The following is a 23,334-nucleotide window of genomic DNA, read 5'->3' on the forward strand; positions in this document are numbered from 1 at the left end:
AATTCTAATAAATATTCCTCATAAAGTAATGGGACTCTGCATGCTAATATTTTCATTCTTTGTTATTTAGTTCTGCTTGAAAAGTGTCTTGCTCCATAATAAAGGAAAACTGCAAGTTAAATGTTGTGAATAGTAATAATAACTTAATGTATCGAGAAAAAGTTTGACTAAAACAATCAAGGGACATTTTACTGTATAATGGGCTTCCTAGTTCTCCTCTGTGTGCTGCCATATTAAGGCTTGTGCAGTTCTCGGCTGTCTGTCACGTCCCATGAAGCCTTTTATAGGCTTGTCTGTGACAAGGACCATTTGATAATAGCGTGAGGAGGTGTTGTGACGTTAATATGTAAACCTTTTCTCTTTACAGTCACAAATCATCAAACAAGCTCTAGTCAATGAGACGTGGTATTGTATAGTCAGTGAAGCTATTGTCCTTCCCTGCCGTGATTTTATTTATATGCATATGCTTTAACCATGGCATTAAAGTTTATAAAACTGTTACTAGTTCCCTTTCCTGCAAATAAATATAGTTGGCGCCGAGTGTGTAATAGTGTCAAGTGACAAGTTAATACAGAAGTTCCATAAATCTTTCATGCCTGACCATCCAATGGTTTTATATATATATATATATATATATATATATATATATATATATGAAGAACCCTAGCACTCTTGTAGACAAATTGACGTAGAAGAGATTTTTTCAAAATGGTTTCTTTTAATTAAACATTGCAAGTTAGTTGAATTTTTTTTAAATTCTTTTTTCTGTCAGGCGATTTTTAATGGACGTTTCGGCCTATCCTAAGCCTTTGTCACAATAGCACATCGCAAGCCACAATTGTTGGACATCCGACCCGAACCTTCACAGCACCTGAACATTCCAGTTTAGGAGTGCAGCCCATCATTTTTTTTACATGATCTTCCAGCGGGCCACTACTAGTTAAGGCAAACCCATCATTCCAGGTGAACTGTCGGAACTTTCCATCGTGTGTGTGTACTTCTAACGACAATGTCACCTCACCTGTATGATGCATATTCCAGCAGTCTTTTTACCCATTAGGCTCCACATATAATTTGTTATTCCTGAACTCAGCGCCAGATGTGGCGGGCACTACCTGCTAAGATGTTCTCCTACACCCAGTAACACTGCACTCTGTCCCGCAGCCCATAATTCTGAACTTGCTTCTAATAAACTATCAGCGGGTTCTCCTGGGTGGGCTCCACGTGTCCAATAGCAATAGCCAGGTCTAGGGGGGGGGGGGGGGAGAGGCCGCGGTTAAGTGGAGAAAGAGGCATTGTGCTTGCTGAGAATAGTTGTCATATGGAAGCAATGGGGGGCATATTCTAACTCATTACCTTGAGGTGCCATTGGCCCCCACTATTTACCTACTTCAGGGCATATATAGAATGCTGTTGCTCACAGTGACACTATAACTTCTACTTTGTCTACTTGACAAAAAACAAAATAATACTTTATTTACTAGAAATGTTTAAGGCACAAAATTAAGTTGCTGAAACCAAACGTGATGATTTCAAAGGTACATGTATTTATGTGTTTGTGACTAGTCCAAGCTCCCATGATAATATATACAACAATATTTTCATAGATAAAACAGAAACTTATTAACACTGCAAATCAATACTAATTATGTTACTTTTCTCATAGCAACAGCAAAAATAAAATTAAAAAAAGAATCGCTATGCATGTTAATTATTGAGAACGATTAAACCTTTCAAAGTACAAATGTTTTTATTTTTTCAAGAGTAATTTAAATATAATTTTTTATATTATAGCTTAAAGAGGACCCCTCAGCTTTACTGGAATGTGTTTTAGTTAATACTTGTATTCCCCCTAAAATGTAATTTCTGGAGCATGTCTTCTTAGAACTCTAAATTGTGCTGTTCCATTGTTTTTGCTCCTAGAAACTTATGACTAAATTGACAACTGGGTGTTATCATTCTTGTCAAAGGGTCGTGTCCCTACACAGTCTGAGTGTAATGATGGGGTAGGGAGACAGACAGGTGGGCCCTAATCTACCCGCCACTCAGTCCCTGCCTACTTGCACGGCCCGTCCTAGGCGACGGCGTACAACTGGGCGACGGTCCCTACGCTCAATAGGTGCACGACAGACCAACAGACAAGGGTACACAGAAGCAAAGGGAAATGGGGCAGTTGCCCACGGCAACACCGTGAGCAACAAGAGTAGTGAACGAGCCGAGTCAAACCAGGAGTGTACGAGGTACCAAACGCAGAGCAGGAGAGTAGTCAGTAAAGCCAAGGTCAATTTGAAGCAGAGGTCAATAGTATTAGCAGGAGCAGCAGAGCCAAGAAACAGACAGAATCACAGGCAAAGGAGGAGCAGGAAATGAAGGTATAAATACACAGAGGGCGGGAGCTAGCTCAGTCTGTGATAGGTTCTCCCACTCCACAGCCTGCCAGCCTGAGTGGTAGCAGATCGAGTCACTCTAACAGACCTAGGCACAGATGCAGGCTGATTAACCACGGGCGTTGACAAAGAAGCTGTGTCAGGCATATCTATTACACTGAGACTGTTAGCACTGATTGGACAATATCAGGCTGTATAGGGTCATTCCCCCAACTGGTAACACCCAATTGTCAATTTATCAATACATTTGTAGGAGGAATAACAGAGGAACGTCACAGCGCAGAGTTCTAAGAAATGGTGCTCAAGAATTGTGATTTTATGGGGAATACTAGTATTTACTAAAACAGGCATGTCAGAAGAGCTGACCCGTCCTCTTTAAAGTTTTTTTTTGAGGGGATTAAATATTGTTTGCAACTGTCTAATCTTAAACTTAATTTTGACTTTGTGATTCAACTCCTCATTATTTTCAGGATGTATGTTTTTACAGTATGAATAGTACAACAGACTATGTCATTCTTACTGTGAAAAAAAACAACCGGATACCTTTCCCCAGGTCCATGGCATTAGTGTTGCCTAGACGTTTCATTGAGCCTAAATTCCTCATCAGTCAGTAAAATATTCTGGAGCACTGTAGCTATAATCCTTTTTTCTTCCAAATCATCCTGCTGACCCACAACAATGAGATAAAACAGAATGTGAACTGCACTTTGCACCTTTGTAAATGAGCCTCACTGTCTGTGATCTGTCTTTGTAGAATATTCTTAATACTGTGGAAAGATGTTAACTGCTTTACACTACGCTCTTCACTCTCCCATATCACCTTGTTATTAAATCTCTTGTTATTATCTTATCCATTATATTTCGCACATTTCCACTCTGCTGAAGCTTTTGGATTATAATGTATAAAAGGTGAATATTATTAACCAGCAATTGCACCCTGAGGGTATTCATGCAGCACTCTATCAATGCTATTAGTGTGGTACTAACAATGGAATACTTACCAGGGTAGTGTTGGGGCCAAGCAGAATAATCTCAATTATTTAAAGAAATGTATCATGTAGTTAATATTAGTTTTATTCGTCTTCGTTCACATCTGCGTCGGGGTTCCGTTCATGGGTTCCGTCAGACCTTTCCTTCAGGGGAACCCAGGAACGGAACCAAGACAAACGGAAACCACTAGCAACGGAAGCGTTACCACTGAAATCAATGGTAATGCTAACGGAAACCGTTGGTTTCCGTTCGTGGGTTTCCCTGACGGAAAGGTCTGACAGAACCCACGAACGGAACCCCAACGCAGTTGTGAACGAAGCCTTAATTATATTTAAGTTTGTGGAACATAAATAATATGTTTATTGTTTTTAATGTTGTAGCTACTGTACTTATTTATTTGACTTTCCAGAGGGGTGGCCATATTGTAGACACACATCGTTCCCTTTCTGTCTGTATAGACAGTACAGTAGTGTGTGTGGGGGTGTGTGTATATGCCTTATGGCTGCTGCAATGCAAGTTATTTGTCAGAGTCCATCCTCCTCCCTTGAGACCAGGGAGTAGCATACAGAGCCTACTTCGTGTTTGCAGTATAAAATTTTACTATCGTGCCTCATCTAGGTCTCCAGCAGAACAACAGAGCAGTCATTCAATTTCCCACCCTCTTCTTTCTGTCCCAGTCTACACAGCAAAGCTAACAAATGAGTTGCAGAAAATTGTTAATGTTAATTCATAGTGTGTGCTCTAGTAAGTTAGGCTACATTCATACAAGAAAGAAAAATGTCCGTATCACACGGCCATTTTCAGAGCAATCTAGTTCTATGGCTGTATTCACACAGCCGCTTTTTTAACGGCACGTGAATACTGGCCCATCAAAAAATAGGACATGTCCTATATTTGGCCGTTTTCCTGGCCAGACGGCCCCCATAGAACTCAATGGACCATTTTTTAATGGTCTTTTTCAGGAATTAATCCTTGTGATGGCTGTTAAAAACTGATGCTAGCCCACACAAGGTGACTCCCCGGGCACATCGCTACTTTAAACGCTGAGTCCAGGGAAGCCCTTGATGTCACTGTCCATATATGGACAGTGATGTCAGGGCTTTCAACTGTGGAGTCCCTGGCCAGAGTATCACAAGCTCTCCGGCTGGGTACATCTGTCTTGGGAAAGTCCTTGACGTCACTGTCCATATCTGGAGTGGAATCCCCGGTCAGAGTGCTGCCGTCGCTCTGGCCAGGGATTCCGCTCCTGGAGTCGCCCCTGCCGTCACTATCCATATATGGACAGCGACTTCAGGGGCTCCTCCTGGAGCGGAATCCCTAGTCAGAGCATTGCCGATGCTCTGGCCATGGATACCGCTCCTAGAGAAGCCCCTGGCATCACTGTCCATGCATAGTGACGTCAGAGACTACTCCTGGAGTGGAATCCCCAGCCAGAGCTATCTTCAGGGACTCTGGCGTTATCTACATGGGCACTGTGTGTGGCACTATCTACATGGACACTGGCACTAACTATGTGGGTACTGAGACTTTATATGTGGGAACTGTGGCACTATGTGGGCACTGTGGTACTATGTTGGCACTGGCACTATCTATGTGGGCAATGTGGCACTATCTACAGGGGCATTGCAGCACTCTCTTCACGGGCACTGTGGCGTTTTCAGGGGGTTGGGATAAAAAAATCTGGCCATTAAAAACGGACAAACGGACTGGAAATGGATGAAAATTGTTGATCAGTTTTTAATGGCCATTTTTTTGCACTGTTGTGTGAATTTAGCTTTATACAAATAGTCACATAAAAATAAAAACACCACCAAATAATAAAACAAAACGGATTATAAATAAAACCTGATTTAATGTAATTTTCTCATGATTTTTCCCTTTAGACGTGCCTCAAAGAAGAGTGATACTTAGGATATACTGTGACTGATGAGGGGAGGGCCATAATAATCAGAACCTTTCCATTTCTTGAACTCACTGCTCAAGTTTTTCTATGAGGCACTATGGCTACTTGTTACCCCCCTAGGTACATAATATCCGATGATTGCTTCTATGCCTTGGTCTGTCTCCTAATAGTAACACTCAATCTTAATTGGATCTAAACTAAGGAATAAAAAAAATTGTAAATGATGCCAAAGGCAGATCAAGAAATTAATGTAAATTAATGCATTCTGCACAGTCATTGCATCTGTCATGATGATTCCTAATACAAAAATTGATAGTGTGAACACAGCCCTACATTGCCAAATGGTAATTAGTAGAAGTGAATCAATACATTTATAAATTTATGTTCCTCCTTTTCAACCTTTAAAAATGTATTACCAAAGCTATAAATATATATGTCAATTTTTAAGACAAAAAGTATAAAAACTGATCGGGATCCTAGACAGAGGTGACATAGAATTATGTGCCCTGGAAGTGGGAATAAAACGATTTCTCTGCCGCCCCAAGATGTGAGTGACATATCTTCCTCTTCCATGTATATGCTTTATACCAATTTTGCTCTAATCCTTGATATTTCACAGATAACAGAGTGTGGCTCTTTCTTAGTCAGCAAACAAACTTCCTTTGTACAAGACAGCAAAGTACAGACGCTCAGAACTTTACGAGATTTTGGAAATGGAATGCCACGGATACTCTGCATGATATGCTGTCCCCATTCAAGTCAAGAAACAAAGCAGGAAAAGGTATTGACAGTGCAATAATATGTCCTCTGATACAGGAGAATCACTAGCTGCAAATATAAACACACCGAAAACAACTCCTACCAACACGCAAGAGTACTGCAGGCCTGTCTTCATGGATTCCCATCCTACCTCATCCTAATACAACTCACTACAATATATTATTCATATACCCTCTGTCTTTCCTAACAGGTAATACTCAAGAAAGTTGAGAGGTTATTCATAACAACCAATCAGAACACTGCTTTAATTTTCCAAACTGAATAATCTTATTAGTTGTTATGTGCATCAAAATTTTGTTAATTAGTTTTTCATATAATTCCCCCACTATGTTTATTAGGTATTGGGTAAGATGGGGAAATGCAGTTCGGTGACTATTAAGTACAAAAAAATGTCTCAATATTTGGCATGTACAGCTTAGCGCTGCATTACGGATTATATAAATGAGAAAATTCTAAAGCTGATGGTCCCCAGGATCATAGATCTCTCATTTGCTTAGGGAGAGTCCGGGTAATTTCTATAGAAGCGCTAGACCAATAGGTCCCAGCATGGAAGGTATGATCAGGGCTTCTGCTCCAACATCATTGACACAACTGTTAAGATTTGCTTCACGTTCTTCCTAGCAGCTGTCAGTGATATTGACCTAAGGGGAATTTCTGGCACCAAATTAAAACTGAACTCATACTGCAAACCATGTTTTTTTTTTTTTTTTAAATCAGACAATATTCTATGATAAACATCTATTTTAATTACCATTTCACATTTTTTAATCTTAATATTTCCCCATTGTTATTATGTGTTCAGTGCTGGCCCTGGGCAGGCATGTAGTGCATCCTGACTGTCAGAACTGCTTGACCATATGTCCCATCAACTTTCGGGCTCCACCAAAGTCTCACCACAGCATAATCCAACCTCCTCTTACACATTCCCATGAAATAGACATTGTATGTTAAGAGATAACTGGCAATGAGAGAAGGTCTGGTGTCTCCACAGTTACTTCAATGGGTTTGCTAACTATGCATGTGCTGGCATCATCGCCAAGCAAGGCCAGTGACTTGGCAGCCAGAATAGAGGCATTGTCTTTTGAAGAACTGAGCAGTCATGTTAGGGCCCGTTCACATCTGCGGAGGCTTCCGTTTAGGATTTCTGTTCATCTGTTCCGTCAGAGGAACAGGTGAAAGGAAAGCATCGCTCCTGTTTGCATAACCATTGATTTCAATGGTATTTTTTTTTGTTTTAATTGGTTTTCGTTTGCCTCTATTCCGCTAGGTTTACGTTTTGTTTTTTTTCACAAAAACAATATTATAGTTGGCAGCACTATTGCTTCTGTGAAAAAAACGGAAACCCACTGGATAAAATTGAAATCAATGGTGATGCAAACGTAAGCGATGCTTTACATTTGGCTTTCCATTCATCTGTTCCTCTGACGGAACAGATGAATGGAAATTCTAAATGGAAACCAGCGCTGATATGAACAGGCGCTTACTGATGACATGCCACCAATCAGACTAACAGAGAACTACAATATATGTTATCTCAATAGAATTAAAGAGTATCTGCACTTTCAAAAAAGTTTGGATATGTCATGGAGGCATATCAAAAGTTTTGATCAGTGGGGGGATGCTGAGACCCCCAACATTGCTGAAACGAAAGTGCAGAAGCACTAACCTGAGCACCCTGCACCTTCGGCGGTGATCTGCGCTCCTTTTCAGGCTGAAGATGGGTTCACATAGAACATCTATGAGCCAGTTTTCAGCCTAACGAGGAGCGTCGATCACAGCCGAAGGGACAGGTTGCTCAGTTGAATGCTTCTGCACTTTCCTTTCAGCACGGTGGAGGTCTCAGCACCCGGACCCCACCAATCAAAAGTTCTGATATGTCTCTAAGATGCATGATTTTTTATTTATTTTTTGCAAATGTGCAGATACTCGTTCAACAGGAAAAAAGAATGTGTGATGGTATGCTTATTGCATTCATAAGCCTAAGTATTATTTTACTAGAATACCCCAGTAACATGAAAAGGTACACTCTCCTATTTGTCCAGGAACACATAGACCCAGAATTATTAATCAAGTGATGACGTGAAACATTTTAGAGGCTAAATTTACAACCTTTCTCGTTGCTCGCCAAATTGGGAAAGTGACAAGGAAAGTGGGTATGGCCTCCAAATGAGTAGCTTAGACTCGATAAATAACTAGAAAATGTGGAAATGGCGCACATTTTGGTGCGAATCTACGACTGGTGATAGCAGGCATAGATGTCATGTCCCCACGGTCATTCGTACTCCTTTTAATACATTTGGCACAAATCAATCCGACTATCCCTTTTACTTGGTTGTACAAATCACCAGTCTTACTAAATGTGTGCCATAAAGTAGAAAAAGTCAGAAGATACATATGAACAATAAGTTAGGCGTCCATAAATGTAGATTTGCACATGGACAAATAAAGAAGTTTACATGGGTCAAAGCAAAGCCAAACATTATGCGATAAGCCACCTACAAAATCCATGACTTACTTGTTTTACACTGACAAGTGCGGCAGCCATTCTGATCTAACCGGAATCCATAACTGCAGTCCTTCTCAGTCAGTGTGCAGTTCATCAACAGATCACATATTGGTGGAGCCATGGTGATGTAAGTAGGTTCTGCAGAAAAGGAAGGCATTTTATTACTACTGAAAGCTCAAGTAAAGATGTTTCTAGCCATTGTCTATAAACGCCTTTTTAACCCCTTGGTGACATGCACCGTTTATTTATGGTGCTGGGTCTATGTAGTTAGCACCAAGCACTGTAAATGTACGGCACGAGGATTGTGAAGGCCTAGGAGCTTTGCCCCCACCATCCGCAGTAGGTGTTCGCTTTATATTACAGCTAAGACTCTGCTGCAACCACCGAGATTGGAGTTAACCCCTACCATTTAACCCATCGGATGCTGCGGTCAATAGCAACTGCTGCATCTAAGTGCTTAGACAGAGGGAGCTACCTTTATCACATCATCGGAGCACCTACGACGTGTTCCCACAAAAAACAATCCCTCATATGGCTACTTCGATGGAAAAATTAAAAAGTTATGACTCTCGGAAAGCAGAGATGAAAAAAATAAAAAAAACGTTGTTTCCTTGATGGAGGTGTCGCAGAATTGCCAATTATCACCTACACAAAGGATAGGTGATAATTTTCTGATCTCTGGGGACCCCACCTATGGGAACCCCACCGATCATAATAATGGGGGACCCCACCCCCTGGAGTTAGGAGGAGCTTGAATAAAGTGGCAGTTGAGCATGTGCCCGCCGCTCCATTCAATGTCTATGGGACTGACGGAAACAGGCGAGTACAGTACTTGGCTGTTTCCGCCATTCCAATAAACTTGAATGGAGCGGCAGCACGCATACTAGACCGCTACTCCATTCAATGTCCCCCTCAATGCAGTAAAGAAGAGAGGAAGAATCAGCCCCCAGCAATCAGGCAATTATCCCTTATCCTGTGGATAGGTGATAATTGTCGATTCTGGGAATACCTCTCCAAAATGATTTAATTTATAGTACAGATTTTTCTTTGCTGTTAAATCATTATATTTCAACTCCCATAAAAATATAAAGAAAAGAAAAAGAATAAAAGTGACTCTTATTATTACTCTTACTTTATACAGTATGTTTTTTTTTCCTAGAAAAATCTCCTGCTGGCTGCCTGGAAACCATCAACAAGCTGCTGTCAACTGATCTTATATTCTTAGCTTCTGTTTAGTACAGTACATCAAGTGCATATTGGAGTTCTGCTGGGAATGGATTATAACAATAAGGTGTTTATATGTTAATCAATCTGGATGTTCATGTGTGTAGTTAACCTGCTTGTAGACAGTTTCCAACATATTTTTTCCTACACTAAGTTACACAAAATAAAAACAGTTGACAAAATGGTCATAAAATTGTATATTACAAAGACAATAGATTTTACATTAGAGTACAGGGATGAGCTCATTTTAACTTAGGTCATACTCTTTTAACCTGCAGGTGTGTCCAGAGAGATTAGTGTGGTGATCTTATAAAATATTCAGTATTCAAGGATGAATTGTATTCAGCTGTATGCCACCAAGATTTTTTACATATGTAGTAAAACATTTTTAAAAACTTTATCATGAAACTGCTAGATATAGCACCAGTGTCAAATTAATTTTCTTACGGTAAACAGATGCCTTGATCTCCTAGGGCTCTGTTCACATCTGCGTTGGATGCTCCATTAGGGGCCTCCAGTGCAGATTCCGCCAAAAATACTGGAGACAATAGTGCAGCCTGCTGCGCTATCGTTTCCAGTAAATCCACGGTCACCCCGACGGGACCCATTAAAGTTAATGGGTTCTGTTTGGCGCCGGTTGTCTCTGTTGTTCAATGGAGCCTCTGCTTCCGGCATTTTTATTGTTCTGTTCCTCTGACTGAGCAGAACAACGGAGCTCCGAATGCAGAAGTGAACAGGGCCTAACATTTGTTCTCAACTAGCAATCTAAACATTTCAAGGTCTTATTTTGTGGATGATAGTGACGAGGGCTCACTGCAGATTCTATAAAAGATACATTTTAACCACTTAACTGCTATCCGTACACCCAATAATTTAACGACTTTTATTACTTTTTTCCGTACATTTATTTGTTGTCCCTGCCACTGTTAGACTGTCCGGGCTGTCATTACAATTGCTTTCAGTTCTCAACAGATAAAATAAATCAGACAAGGCAGTGAAATGGCTTATTGGCTTTACACTAAAAGTGTGACTAAAATATTTTTCTAGCAAGAATATAATGCTGTAAAACAGCAAGTGAAAACTTTATGGCTCCCTTGCTTTTTTCACTGGGGCACAGTCATGCTGGAACAGAAAAGAGCCTTCCCCAAATGATCCCAAAAAGTTGGAAGCATACAATTAACCAAAATGTCTTGGTGTGCTGAAACATTAAGATTTCCCCTCACTGGAACAAAGAGGCCTAGGCCAACCCCTGAAAAACAACCCCATAGCATTACCCCCCCCCCCCTCCACCAAACTTGACAGTTGGCACAATGCAGTCAGGCAGGTAACGTTCTCCCAACATGTGCCAAACCGAGACCAGTTCATAGGCCTTCCAGATAGAGAAGGGTGATTTATCACTCCACAGAACACGTTTCCACTGTTCCAGAGTCAAGTGGCGACGTGATTTACACAATTCCATCCGACGCTTGGTATTGTGCTTGGTGATATAAGGCTTGCATGCAGCTGCTTGGCCATGAAAACCCATGTCATGAAGCTTCCGGCGTACAGTTTTTGAGCTGATGGTAATGCCAGAGGTGGTCTGGAGCTCTGCAGTTATTGAGTCAGCAGAGCGTTGGCTACTTTTCTGAACTACGCGCATCAGCACTCAGCGGCCCCGCTCTGTAACTTTACATGGTCTGTAACTTCATGGCTGAGTTGCTGTGGTTCCTAAACACTTCCACTTTACAATAATACCACTCACCGTTGATCGTGGAATATCTAGGAGGGACGAAATTCCACAATCTGACTTGTTGCAATGGTGGCATCATATTACAGTACCACGCTGGAATTCAGTGAGCTCTTTAGAACGACCCATTCTTTCACAAATGTTTGTGCAGGCAGACTGTATGGCTAGGTGGGACTGAATGAAACACCTAAATTCATTGAGTAAGAGGTGTCCCAATACTTTTTTTACATATAGTGTATGTAACGCTTCTTTTCTGGTGGAGCTGCAAGAGAATTGAAAACCTGCTACCAGATTCTCCTACAGATTACAGCTGACTGCTGGGAGTTCCAGGCAGAGGGACACCCTGTGTTTAGCAAAGAGGTATTGTCCCCTTAAGGCCCCATGCCCACTTCAGTTTCTTCCTTCAGCGTGCTAGCCGTTTTTCTGACGGCTAGCACCCTGACCCATTCATTTCAATGGGGCCATGCACACTTCAGTTTTTTTGAAGGTCCGTTGCTCCGTTCCGATCCAAAGTAGAGCATGTCCTACTTTGGTCCGGGATTCCGTGACCGTGAGGCCCATGCAAGTCAATGGGGCCGTCAAAAAAACTGAAGGCACACGGAAGCAATAGTTAAAGGAGTCAACTTTGCATTCTGCTATATGCGCTTTGATATAATATAAATATAGGCATGTTACTAATTTTCTAGAAGGCTTTTTTGGTTACATTACCAGTTATTTAGGAAAAAGATATTGAATTTAGTAAATGAAGGATTTTTTTAAAGGTAGGTTATGTGAAAAATATAAAACATTTACAAGAATCTCCAAAATGACATTTTAAAAGCGTTATTATTGAAATGGATTAATACAATCAAAATTTCATTTAACACAACCACTTAGCTCCACTTTGTGCCCTTTATGGAATATACCGTGGATGGGATTGAGAAGAATTTGAGGAACTTGTGAACAGAACATACTGCGCAGGTTTTAATCTGCAATGAATAATACATATAATCCAGATTGGCGTGTGAATCTGCTTTGACATTTGGTGACAAACTTTTATACTTGGCAGATTTATTTCTTTATTTGCTGAGATACTAAGTTTACGATAGGGTCCTAAACAATTTAGATTTTTAAGAATTCTAAAGCTAAATTAAATCTTGATTTTTAACTTAAGCTAAATGCTTCTATTCTCTTAAAGATGAAACTTTTTAGTGATTATTATATATAACTATCTTATAATATATATGCCCTTCCAAGATCAGTCCACTGTCCATAATCCTACCTCTTTTGCCTCTGTTGTGTGCGCTTACTATGAACAGCTATATAACATCAGGTTTCTTCAAAAATTACCGCCCTTTTTAAGCAAGTTTTTCAATGGCGTTTAGTCTCTCTCCCTCATCACATCCTTAAATCTCTGAAAGCTCATTTTCCTGTTAAATGGTAACCATCATCTATTAACCCCTTAAGGACGCAGCCTAGTTTGGGCCTTAAGGCTCAGAGCCCATTTTTCAAATCTGACATATTTCACTTTATGTGGTAATAACGTCGGAATGCTTAAACCTATCCAAGCGATTCCGAGATTGTTTTCTCGTGACACTTTGGCCTTCATGTTAGTGGTAAAATTTGGTCGATATATTCAGTCTTTATTTGAGAAAAATTGCAAAATTTAGAGAAAATTTAGAAAAAATAGCATTTTTCAGAATTTAAATGCATCTGCTTGAAAAACAGACGGTTATACCACCCACAATAGTCACTAGTTCACATTTCCCATATGTCTACTTTAGATTGGCATCGTTTTTAGAACATTATTTTATTTTTCTTGGACGTTACAAGGCTTAGAACATAAACAGCAATTTCTCATATTTTTAAGAAAATTTCAAAAGCCTTTTTTTTAAGGTACCTGTTCAGTTCTGAAGTGGCTTTGAGGGGCCTATGTATTAGAAACCCCCATAAAGCACCCCATTTTAAAAACTAGACCCCTCAAAGTATTCAAAACAGCATTTAGAAAGTTTTTTAACCCTTCAGGCATTTCACAGGAATTAAAGCAAAGTGGAGGTGAAATTTGCAAATTTCGTTTTTATTTCTGAATTTCAATTTTATTCTATTTTTTTTCTGTAACAAAGAAGGTTTTACCAGAGAAACACTACTAAATATGTATTGTCCAGATTCTTCAGTTTTTAGAAATGTCCCACATGTGGCTCTAGTGTGCTCGTGGAATAAAACACAAGCCCCAGAAGCAAAGAAGCACCTAGTGCATTTTGGTGGTGCTTTTTTATTAGCATATATTTTAGGCAGCATGCCAGGTTTGGAGAGGTGTTGAGGTGCCAAAACAGTAGGAATCCCCCAAAACTGACCCCATTTTGGAAACTACACCCCTCAAGGAATTAATTTATGGTTATTGTTACCATTTTGACCCCGTAGTTTTTTCACAGCGCGTATTTGAATTGGGCTGTGAAATTAAAAGAATGACAATTTTTCCAATAAGATGTCATTTTTGATCAGAATTTCTTATTTTCACAGGGAACAAAATGCCCCATTTTGTTGCCCAATTTGTCCTGAGTGCGGCAATACCCCATTTGTGGTGATAAACTGCTGTTTGGGCCCATGGGAGGCCTCAGAAGGAAAGGAGCGCTATGTGTTTGTTGGAGTCCAGATTTTACTGGATTGGTTTTCGGGTGCCATGTCGCATTTGCAGAGCCTCAGAGGTATCAAAGCAATGGAAACCCACCAAAAGTGACCCCATTTTGGAAACAAAACCCCTCAAGGAATTTATTTATGGGTGTTGTGACCATTTAGACCCCACAGTTTTTTCACAGAACTTATTTGAATTGGGCTGTGAATTTAAAAAGAAAAACTTTTTTCCAATAAGATGTAGTTTTGGCTCAAAATGTCTTATTTTCACAACGAATAAAATACCCCATTTTGTTGCCAAATTTGTCCTGAGTGCGGCAATACCCTATTTGTGGCCATAAACTGCCGTTTGGGCCCATGGGAGGTATTAGAAGGAAAGGAGCGCTATGTGTTCTTTGGAGCACAGATTTTGCTGGATTGGTTTTCGGGTGCCATGTCGCATTTGCAGAGCCCCAAAGGTATCAAAGCAATGGAAACCCACCAGAAGTGACCCCATTTTGGAAACTACACCCCTCAAGGAATTCATTTATGGGTGTTGTGACCATTTAGACTCCACAGTTTTTTCACAGAATTTATTTGAATTGGGCTGTGAATTCAAAAAAATGAATTTTTTTCCAATAAGAGGTAGTTTTGGCTCAAAATTTCTTATTTTCACAAGGAATAAAATACCCCAATTTGTTGCCCAATTTGTCCTGAGTGCGGCAATACCCCATTTGTGGTGATAAACTGCCGTTTGGGCCCATGGGAGGCCTCAGAAGGAAAGGAGCGCTATGTGTTCTTTGGAGCCCAGATTTTGCTGGATTGGTTTTCGGGTGCCATGTCGCATTTGCAGAGCCCCAAAGGTATCAAAGCAATGGAAGTCACCCCATTTTGGAAACTACACCCCTCAAAGAATTTATTTATGGGTGTTGTGACCATTTAGACCCCACAGTTTTTTCACAGAATTTATTTGAATTGGGCTGTGAATTAAAAAAAAATTTATTTTTTCCAATAAGAGGTAGTTTTGGCTCAAAATTTCTTATTTTCACAAGGAATAAAATACCGCATTTTGTTGCCCAATTTGTCCTGAGTGTGGCAATACCCTATTTGTGGTGATAAACTGCCGTTTGGGCCCATGGGAGGGCTCAGAAGGAAAGGACCACCATGTGGCCTACTGGGAATTTTCTGGTGCTAAGTCGTGTGTGCAGAAGCCCCTGAGGTATCAGTACAGTTGAAACCCCCGAGAAGTGACCCCGTTTTAAAAACGACACCCCTTAAGGAATTCATCTAGAGGTGTAGTGAGCATTTTGACCCCACAGGTATTGTGTAAAAGATAATGTGCAGCAGTTGGTGCAGAGTGAGATTTGCAATTTTCTATATATATGCCATGTCAGTGTCCGATATATTGTGCCCAGCATGTGCCACCGGAGACCTACACCCCATAAACTGTAATGTTGGCTCTCCCGGGTACGGCAATACCCTACATGTGGCTGTTATCAGCTGCCTGGGCACACAGCAGGGCTCAGAGGGGAAAGATGAGGAGGGGTAAGCTGTGCGAAGTGGATCAGAGCGAGTAAAACTGGGGTAAATTAAAAATAAAGGGATGGATGATAAATTTGAAAACACTCTTTCATACAGAGCTCTGGTTTTTCGGGACACGCGTCACATTGATATATTGTGTCCTTCCTTATCCCCCTCTTATAGCAGACTCTGCACCTCTTTTGACTTTTTCCCTTCTTGCCAGTTTGGGGAACTTCTCCTAAAAAGTGTTGCCCTGGTACGATGCCTGTGGCCCCGCTTCCAGAAGTACTGTAAGGCTTCAGGACTTGATCTGACAAGTCCACCCCTCCCATGTACCTATTGTAGTCCAGGATGCAGTCTAGTTTGGGGGTCCCTGTACTGGTACCTCGTACAGGTACATGGGTACTGGTGTGGCATCTCCCTGGTCTTGTACTTGACACACAATATGTTGCTGCTAGATTTTGCCCTGCTCTCACCCCTTCTGAGTGTTTGCCCAAGCAGAGTCGTAGGGAGGCCTCTCAGGTTTCTTCTAGCAGTGCCGCATGCCGCAGGACTTCTGGAAGCGAGGCAGTTGAAGAGTGGGACGCTGGTATAAAAATTATCCAGGTAGAGGTGGTAACCCTGGTCCAGCAGTGGGTGCACCAAATCCCACACAATTTTTGTATTAACTCCCAGTAAGGGGGGGCATTCTGGGGGCTGAGAACTGGTGTCCTTCCCTTCATATATCCTAAATTTGTAGGTATACCCGGATGCACTCTCGCACAGCTTATACATCTTCACGCCATACCTTGCCCTCTTACCCGGCAGGTACTGGCGGAATTGAAGCCTCCCTTTCAATACACTTCTCGGGGGTGAATGCTGGGAAAACCGGGCACTGAAACGGTCTAATAGGGGTCTCCGTTTATACAAACGGTCAAAACTGGGGTCATCTCGGGGTGGGCACGGCTCATTATCAGTATAATGTAAGAAGCGAAGTATTGCCTCATTTTTATTTTATTTTTTAGTTTCCAGCTCAGTTCTGAAGTTGCTTTGAGGGGCCCATATATTAGACACCCTTATCAAACACCCCATTTCAGAAACTAGACCCCTCAAAGTATTCACAACAGCATTTAAAAAGTTTATTAACCCTTTAGGCGTTTCACAGGAATTTAGAGCAAAGTAGAGGTGACATTTAATTAATTTAATTTAATTTATTAGGCACCATATCCGGTTTGAGGAGGTCTTGTGGTGCTAAAACAGTGGAAACCCCCCAAAAGTGACCCCTTTTTGGAAACTAGACCCCTTGAGGAATCCATTGTAGTTTTCTTGGGGTGCATGCGGCTTTTTGATCAGTTTTTATTCTATTTTTAGGTGGCGTGGTGACTAAAAAAACAGCAATTTTACTATTGTTTTTTATTCAATTTTTTTTACAGCGTTCACCGTGCGCTATAAATGACATATTCACTTTATTCTGCGGGGCGATACGATTACGGCGATACCAGATGTTTATAGTTTTATTTTATGTCTTATGGCGTTTGCACAATAAAATACATTTTGTAAAGTATAATTTACTTTTTGTGTTCCCTTATTCTAAGAGCCATAACTGTTTTATTTTTCCATCAGGAAAGCCGTGCGAGGACTTATTTTTTGCGTAACGAACTGTAGTTTCGATCAGTACCATTTTTCGGTACATGCGACTTTTTGATCTCTTTTTATTCCATTTTTTGGGAGGTGAAGTGACCAAACAATTGTGATTGTGGTACGGTTTATTATTATTTTCTCTTACGGCGTTCACCGCGCGGGATAAATAACGACATCGTTTTGTAGTTCAGGTCGTTACGGACGCGGCGATACCAATTATGTATAGTTTATTTGTTTATTTATATATTTTTATTAATAATAAAGAACTGATAAGGGAAAAAGGGGGACTTTTACTTTTATTACTTTTAAATCTTTTATTTTCTTATTTTTACACAACTTTTTTTTACTTTTTTACACTTTTTTTACTTTGTCCCACTAGGGGACATGAGGGCAGGAGGCTCTGATCGCTATTCTAATACACTGCACTACATGCGTAGTGCAGTGTATTAGAGCTGTCAGCTGTTCGCTGACAGCAAGCATAGTGGGTCCTGATTTTGTCGGGACCCACTAGGCTTCCGTCGATGGCGTAGCCAGAGTCCATTGTTAGGATTCTGGTTGCCATAGTAGCCATCACGGCCCGCTATCGTGTAGCAGGCCGGCGATGGCAGCTTAACCCCTAAGAAGCCGCGATCGCTATTGAACGCGGCTTCTAAGGGGTTAATCGGCGGGGACCACCGCGATCGGTCCCTGCACACTAAGCTGTGATAGCCTGCTGTCGGAAACAGCAGGTATCACAGCTCAGACACGCGCCGGGGAAAGATGGCGCCGTGTTTACTCAGGTCAGTAATAGTACTGACCTGAGCGCGAACGTTCTACTTAGCAGGACGTACTATTACTGACCTGAGCGCGAAGGGGTTAAATACTTGTGGTCGAGATAATAATGGACCTTAGGTCTCTCTATTACCTTACTTTTGCCCCATTCTAATGCAAATTGACCAATGACCTTAATTATTACCATACAAATAAAGCTTTCCTGTTGCGAGGGAATAAATATGTTAAATATGGGTGTTCTCCCCGGTTCCTCTGTTTAATTCAAATGGTCCCAATTACCCCTCCTTCACATTTTTTCCAGCATGCGACATATTCATGAGGTTTCTACGATGAAAAGGAAGGCCCCGTATAGCGAGGGTTACATTAACTAAACCCAAGAGCAGACTAAGCTTCAGTAATATCCAATATGGTTATTTAGTTCCATCATGGTATCTAAAATTTTGGGTCCATTTGGACTAAGCTCTATGCCTTTCCCCTTCTCTTTCTGTCTTGGCTATCCCCAACCACAGACTGATCTATAGAAGGCTCCCATTCCTGAACTCCCCCCCCCTCTCTAGCATATATGGGACCACTTAGCATAAAAATGGGCACTCTCTTATAGGCCAGGCGATATGACACCATGTTTTAATAGCCTTCTCCTCCCTCCTGGGCTTAGCGCTTTGTGTTTCCTCATTTAGAAATCTACTTACCCTGTCTAAACCATATTATAAGTGATGACTCTTAACTCGCATCAACTTGCATCCTTGTAAGCCTTATTCCAAAACCGCAACCGTAATGCTCATTTATGCGCTGGTTTATTTGTTCTACACCTTTACATATACATATGACAGACTAGGAGACATGTCTGACCGGTCAGACAGATCTATCTCCTTATACAAAATTGCTCCTTTTTCTCACTAATGAGGGCTATCCCACTAAATAACTTAGGTTGAGATCAACACTTTATATGGTGCCAACAGATATAGCCAAGACCTACAAGGACTAGAAGTTGGAAATCAATTAATAAAAAATGTTTGAGGCTAGTGCCCCAATAAATTAATAATATAATTTTCTAAAGCTTATTGTCTGTGAGTTCACTAGGATGGAAACATTTTCCATAGAGTTTTTCAGAAAAGTGTGCACGATGCATTTGTCTTTGGTGAGAGAGGGAGTCTTTGCTCGGCGCAATAAATTTAAATCTAGGCCTAAGCTTAACGGATCCTGTGTTCTTTTCGTGTTCGGAAATTCCCGATGCAACAATACATAGAACCCAAAGGAAAGACCAGAAATGCAAAGCAGCACTTTACTACTACTCAATGATTCCCTCAATAGCCTTATCCTGTTTATGGGAGTGGAATAAACCACAATAATAGAGCAAAAAATACCATATGTGCAGGTCTACAGGTCCTACAGTATAAGGGAAGAGGCTTAAAGAACTGTGGAACAGAAAAGCGTACCTGCATTTACCGGAAATTAAGATTGATGTCTAGTCTAATTATCAGAAATTCCGGGCAATACAAGTACTGATTTCACCTGACACCCTTAGTCACGGATGAGTGGTTATAGCAAGCAACTTTTCATCTTCACATGTCAGCTAACTGGTTTTCTCTCGGCAAGCTGACAGCTTCTCCCAGCTTTTATGTATTTTCTATGTTTTCAGTGTTTTATAGAGCTGTCCTACATGGTGTGCTCTTTTATCATTTTTGAAGCTTGACTGCCTGGAGCCGATATTCTGTTGTCCATCTTGTGTCACCCTGTGGTACAGGCGCACGCTGCAATATGTTCAGATAGGGATAAAAGCATTCGAGGCCCCCAATGATTCCAACATGAAAAGAGTAAGAGACAGAGTTGACCACTTTTGATATTTTTATGTTATTGTAAGCAGCATATGTCGTCTGGAAACAGTGTGGCAAATTATATGGCAAAAGAGCATTGGTTGGCACTTCCAGAAATGTTGGGTGTACTGGTGGTAGGTAGTTACGGTTAGCACAGGTATTAAAGTATAAGGGAAATATCCTGTGACTATTATAAAAAAATTCTGTATCAATACAGATATTAAAAGTCACATTTTCCTAGGAAAAGACACTATTTCCAGTGGCACAGGAGAGTTCCAACAATATCCAAAGACTACACAGCGTTATGTGATTGAGTGAATATACAGGTCTAGTTCAATTATGTCATGTCAATTGCTGCACGAAGCATTTACACGAAGCAAAGAATTTCTTTCTAAACCAGAAGAAAAGCCACCCACTTTTAATCAGATCTTCCTCAATAATGAAATTGGATTTAATTCTTTACTTCCAATTATAGATCGTAATCCTTTCCCCTTTTTGCTGAAGAGGTAATTCCAGTATTGTTGAGAGCATTGCCCTAATTTCACAGCGCATGCTGCCCGGCTTCAATGAATGGGCAATCTCACAGGTGAAAGTTGGTGATTAGCAAAGAGGTCAGAACATGTTTGTCCTGTAATAATTCTAGAAGTCTCCGAGATTAACCTGTTCAGTACACCAAACAACGCTATGGCAAATCAATCTGCTCCGCAACAAATAATGCCTAAAGCTAGCACAGTAGGGATCAGGGTGCTGGAACAACCTTTCACTGCTGTATATTTGTTGTACATAATGAAATTTAGATGATTTTTCCAAAAGCTATAGAAGAAAGAAACACAACAAAAAATATTTAACTAGGAAGAAGACCTGAGTTCTACAGGTATAAAAAAGTCAGCAATAAATATACTTTAGGCATCTATTAAATTCACTCATTTAAAAGGCTCTGTCTATGTGACAGGTTGTTTTCACCAGGTTTAACCACGCTTACATTCTGCCTTTTTAATGAAGAGCATTGGATATTAAACATACAAATCTAGTCTGACTCATAGGTGTTGTTTGGTTACAGAAAATTAATGTTATTTTTTGTATAATTCAAAGTTATACAATTTTCCAATATTCTTTTTATATTAATGCCTCACGGTTTTCAAGATCTCTGCTTGTTGTTATTCAGTAGGAACTTTCATTGCCAGTGGATAAAATTCTGTCCATGATCATGTGATGGACACACAGGTGCTGGGATCGTTAGAAGACACAGCTCTGATATACATACTGTAACTGTAACGAGCCGTGCACCTGTGTGTCCATCACATGACCATAGAATTTATCCACTGGAAGTAAACAATGAATATACCTACTGAATAACAACAACCAGTGAAGATTGTGGAAACCATGAGAAATTATTACAGACTTGCATACATAGAATAATTGAGGCAAGTTTGTCGTCCAGATTTGCGGCCTGTAAATCTGCAGAATAATACAGTAGCAGCATTCAACAAATCTAATTCATGTGCTGCGCAAAATTTCTGTGCAGAAATTGACCTGCAGTGCAACATGTGGACCTACGCAGCTTTTGGATGACATTTGTTCAAATTTCATCCACTTTCCTGCTACTGTATTATGCTGCGGATTTTCCCCAACAAAATCCATTGCGGAAAATCTGTAGTATTAACGCAATGTGTGAACTCACTCTTACTGATACAAGGCCAGACACATCCCATAGACCGGAGACCTGAATGTTTCACATTGTACCTCATTATAATCAACAGCTCAACAGGTTAAGGTTATTATAATCCCATTCAACAGCTCAACAGGTTAAGGTTATTATAATCCCAGTTTACACGCGGCAGATTTGTTGCAGAAATTTCTACAACTGAAAATCAGCTTCATACATCTGAGTGGAGTTGTTTCTGCAGCAGATGAATGGAACTGATTTTCAGTTGCATAAATTTCTGCCACAAAATCTGCCGTGTGTGACTGCACCCTTAGGGCTAGTCTACATGTGGCGTAATTACTGCAAATTTTCCGCAATGTATTTAATTGCGGAAAATCCGCAGCATAATACAGTAGCAGAGTGGATGAGATTTCAAGAAATCTGATCCACACGCTATGTACAGGATATGCGGAGATTCCGCGCACAAATTGACCTGCGGTGCGTTTTTTTAAGCCGCAGCATTTCAATTGTGGTTATGGAATAGCCGGTAGATCGTTGCGGGTTTCCCCCATTGAATTCAAAGGGGATCAAAAACCCACAACAAACAGTCAAGTGTTGCAACTTTTGCGGTGGAAACGCAGCGATTACATCGCAGATATCGCAACTTAGAAAACAAATCTTATACTTATCTCTGACATTTCATCCCATGTGACCGCCGCTGCGCCAATTACAGGCTGCAACAGTCTCCTGGGATGCTAAATGCTCTAGTTTTCTGCAGCGGACATTCCAGGCAAAAAACGGCACCATCATTTGGTGCGGTTATTAGCCCAGAATTACCTGGTTCATGAATATAATGGTAGAACTGCCAAAACTACTGTGACTTACTGACAGAGTAGTAAGTGAAAGGAGGAAGTTGCGGAGCTATAAATCCACAAATTCATAAGGCATTTCTGAATCTGTGACAACCCCTATTAGTCTTGCAAGGGCTCTCATTAGCAGTTGTTACCTTTGAAAGTCTAGTATCTAGTAAGCCCAAAACCTGGGAAAAGGGAAACCCGGCCACTGCTTTCCCAGCCAGTGGCCGGAGCGCCCAGCGACACCAGCAGAAGGCAGGATGGGGTCGGGGGCTGTGTTCTCAAGGTTGCTGCCGGTCCCAGAGGTCTGATCCACATCTAGCAGATATTTATCCTGTGGATATGCCATAAATTTCCGAGATGGGATTACCCCTTTAAATGATCCAATTTGACACGATACCAAATCAATACAATCTTATGTCCTCCAATAAAAAAATGTATACATTAAACACAGCCTTTTTCAATATGGGATATTGGCGAGATGAATAGCAACAGATGGCAGATGAATGGCAACAACTAACATAACCTAAAAGTCTTCTTACAATAGGTCAACTCAGGGACTTATATTTCCAGGTGGGATTTTTTTATTCTAAGAGGGCGGAATATGATCTAAGTCTCAACCTTGTTTCATTTCTTCCCAGCTGCAATAGCTATATTTTAGATGCTCTTCACAGGGCACTGACGGATGTGCACAGCAGGGGAACATCTCAACTATGCTGATAACATGTGTGCATTTATAAATGCTATTTGGGTATTTTAATATCTTTATAAAAACCCAAGTTGAAGTCAATAACCTGTCAGAGTGATGTCCGAGCGATCAGCGAGATGTCATCATGTCCTGTTTCTACCACGACTTTAATGATCTGTTTCAGTTTGTAGCAATTTTCTGCACTGTACCTACGTTGAGTGACTTGTTTATCCAAAACCTTAGGATACTTAATGTGACAATATGGTAAATTGAGAATGTTCTTACAAATGCAGGGTTTCCTGGCTAGCGCATTCGT

At 40.7% G+C, this 23,334-nt stretch overlaps 1 protein-coding gene and 1 long non-coding RNA gene across 3 annotated transcripts in view; one reads left to right on the forward strand and one right to left on the reverse strand.

Moving 5' to 3' along the window:
- Positions 1–10,004, forward strand: part of LOC142759977 (uncharacterized) — a 134,227-nt gene extending 124,223 nt beyond the window's left edge. The window contains exons 2-3 of one of the 2 annotated variants that reach the window (XR_012883221.1): positions 5,900–6,250; positions 9,726–10,004. This is a non-coding gene — a long non-coding RNA (uncharacterized LOC142759977). The remainder of the gene's footprint in view (positions 1–5,899; positions 6,251–9,725) is intronic. The other variant, XR_012883222.1, reaches the window with a different exon arrangement.
- CRIM1 (cysteine rich transmembrane BMP regulator 1) overlaps positions 1–23,334 on the reverse strand; it is a 721,727-nt gene that overhangs the window by 114,199 nt on the left and 584,194 nt on the right. Inside the window, exon 8 of the mRNA XM_075862815.1 lies at positions 8,576–8,704. Within this exon, the coding sequence (XP_075718930.1) occupies positions 8,576–8,704 (129 nt within the window). The remainder of the gene's footprint in view (positions 1–8,575; positions 8,705–23,334) is intronic.

Source organism: Rhinoderma darwinii, chromosome 4 (genome assembly GCF_050947455.1).
Source record: "Rhinoderma darwinii isolate aRhiDar2 chromosome 4, aRhiDar2.hap1, whole genome shotgun sequence".
Lineage (NCBI taxonomy): Eukaryota > Metazoa > Chordata > Amphibia > Anura > Rhinodermatidae > Rhinoderma > Rhinoderma darwinii.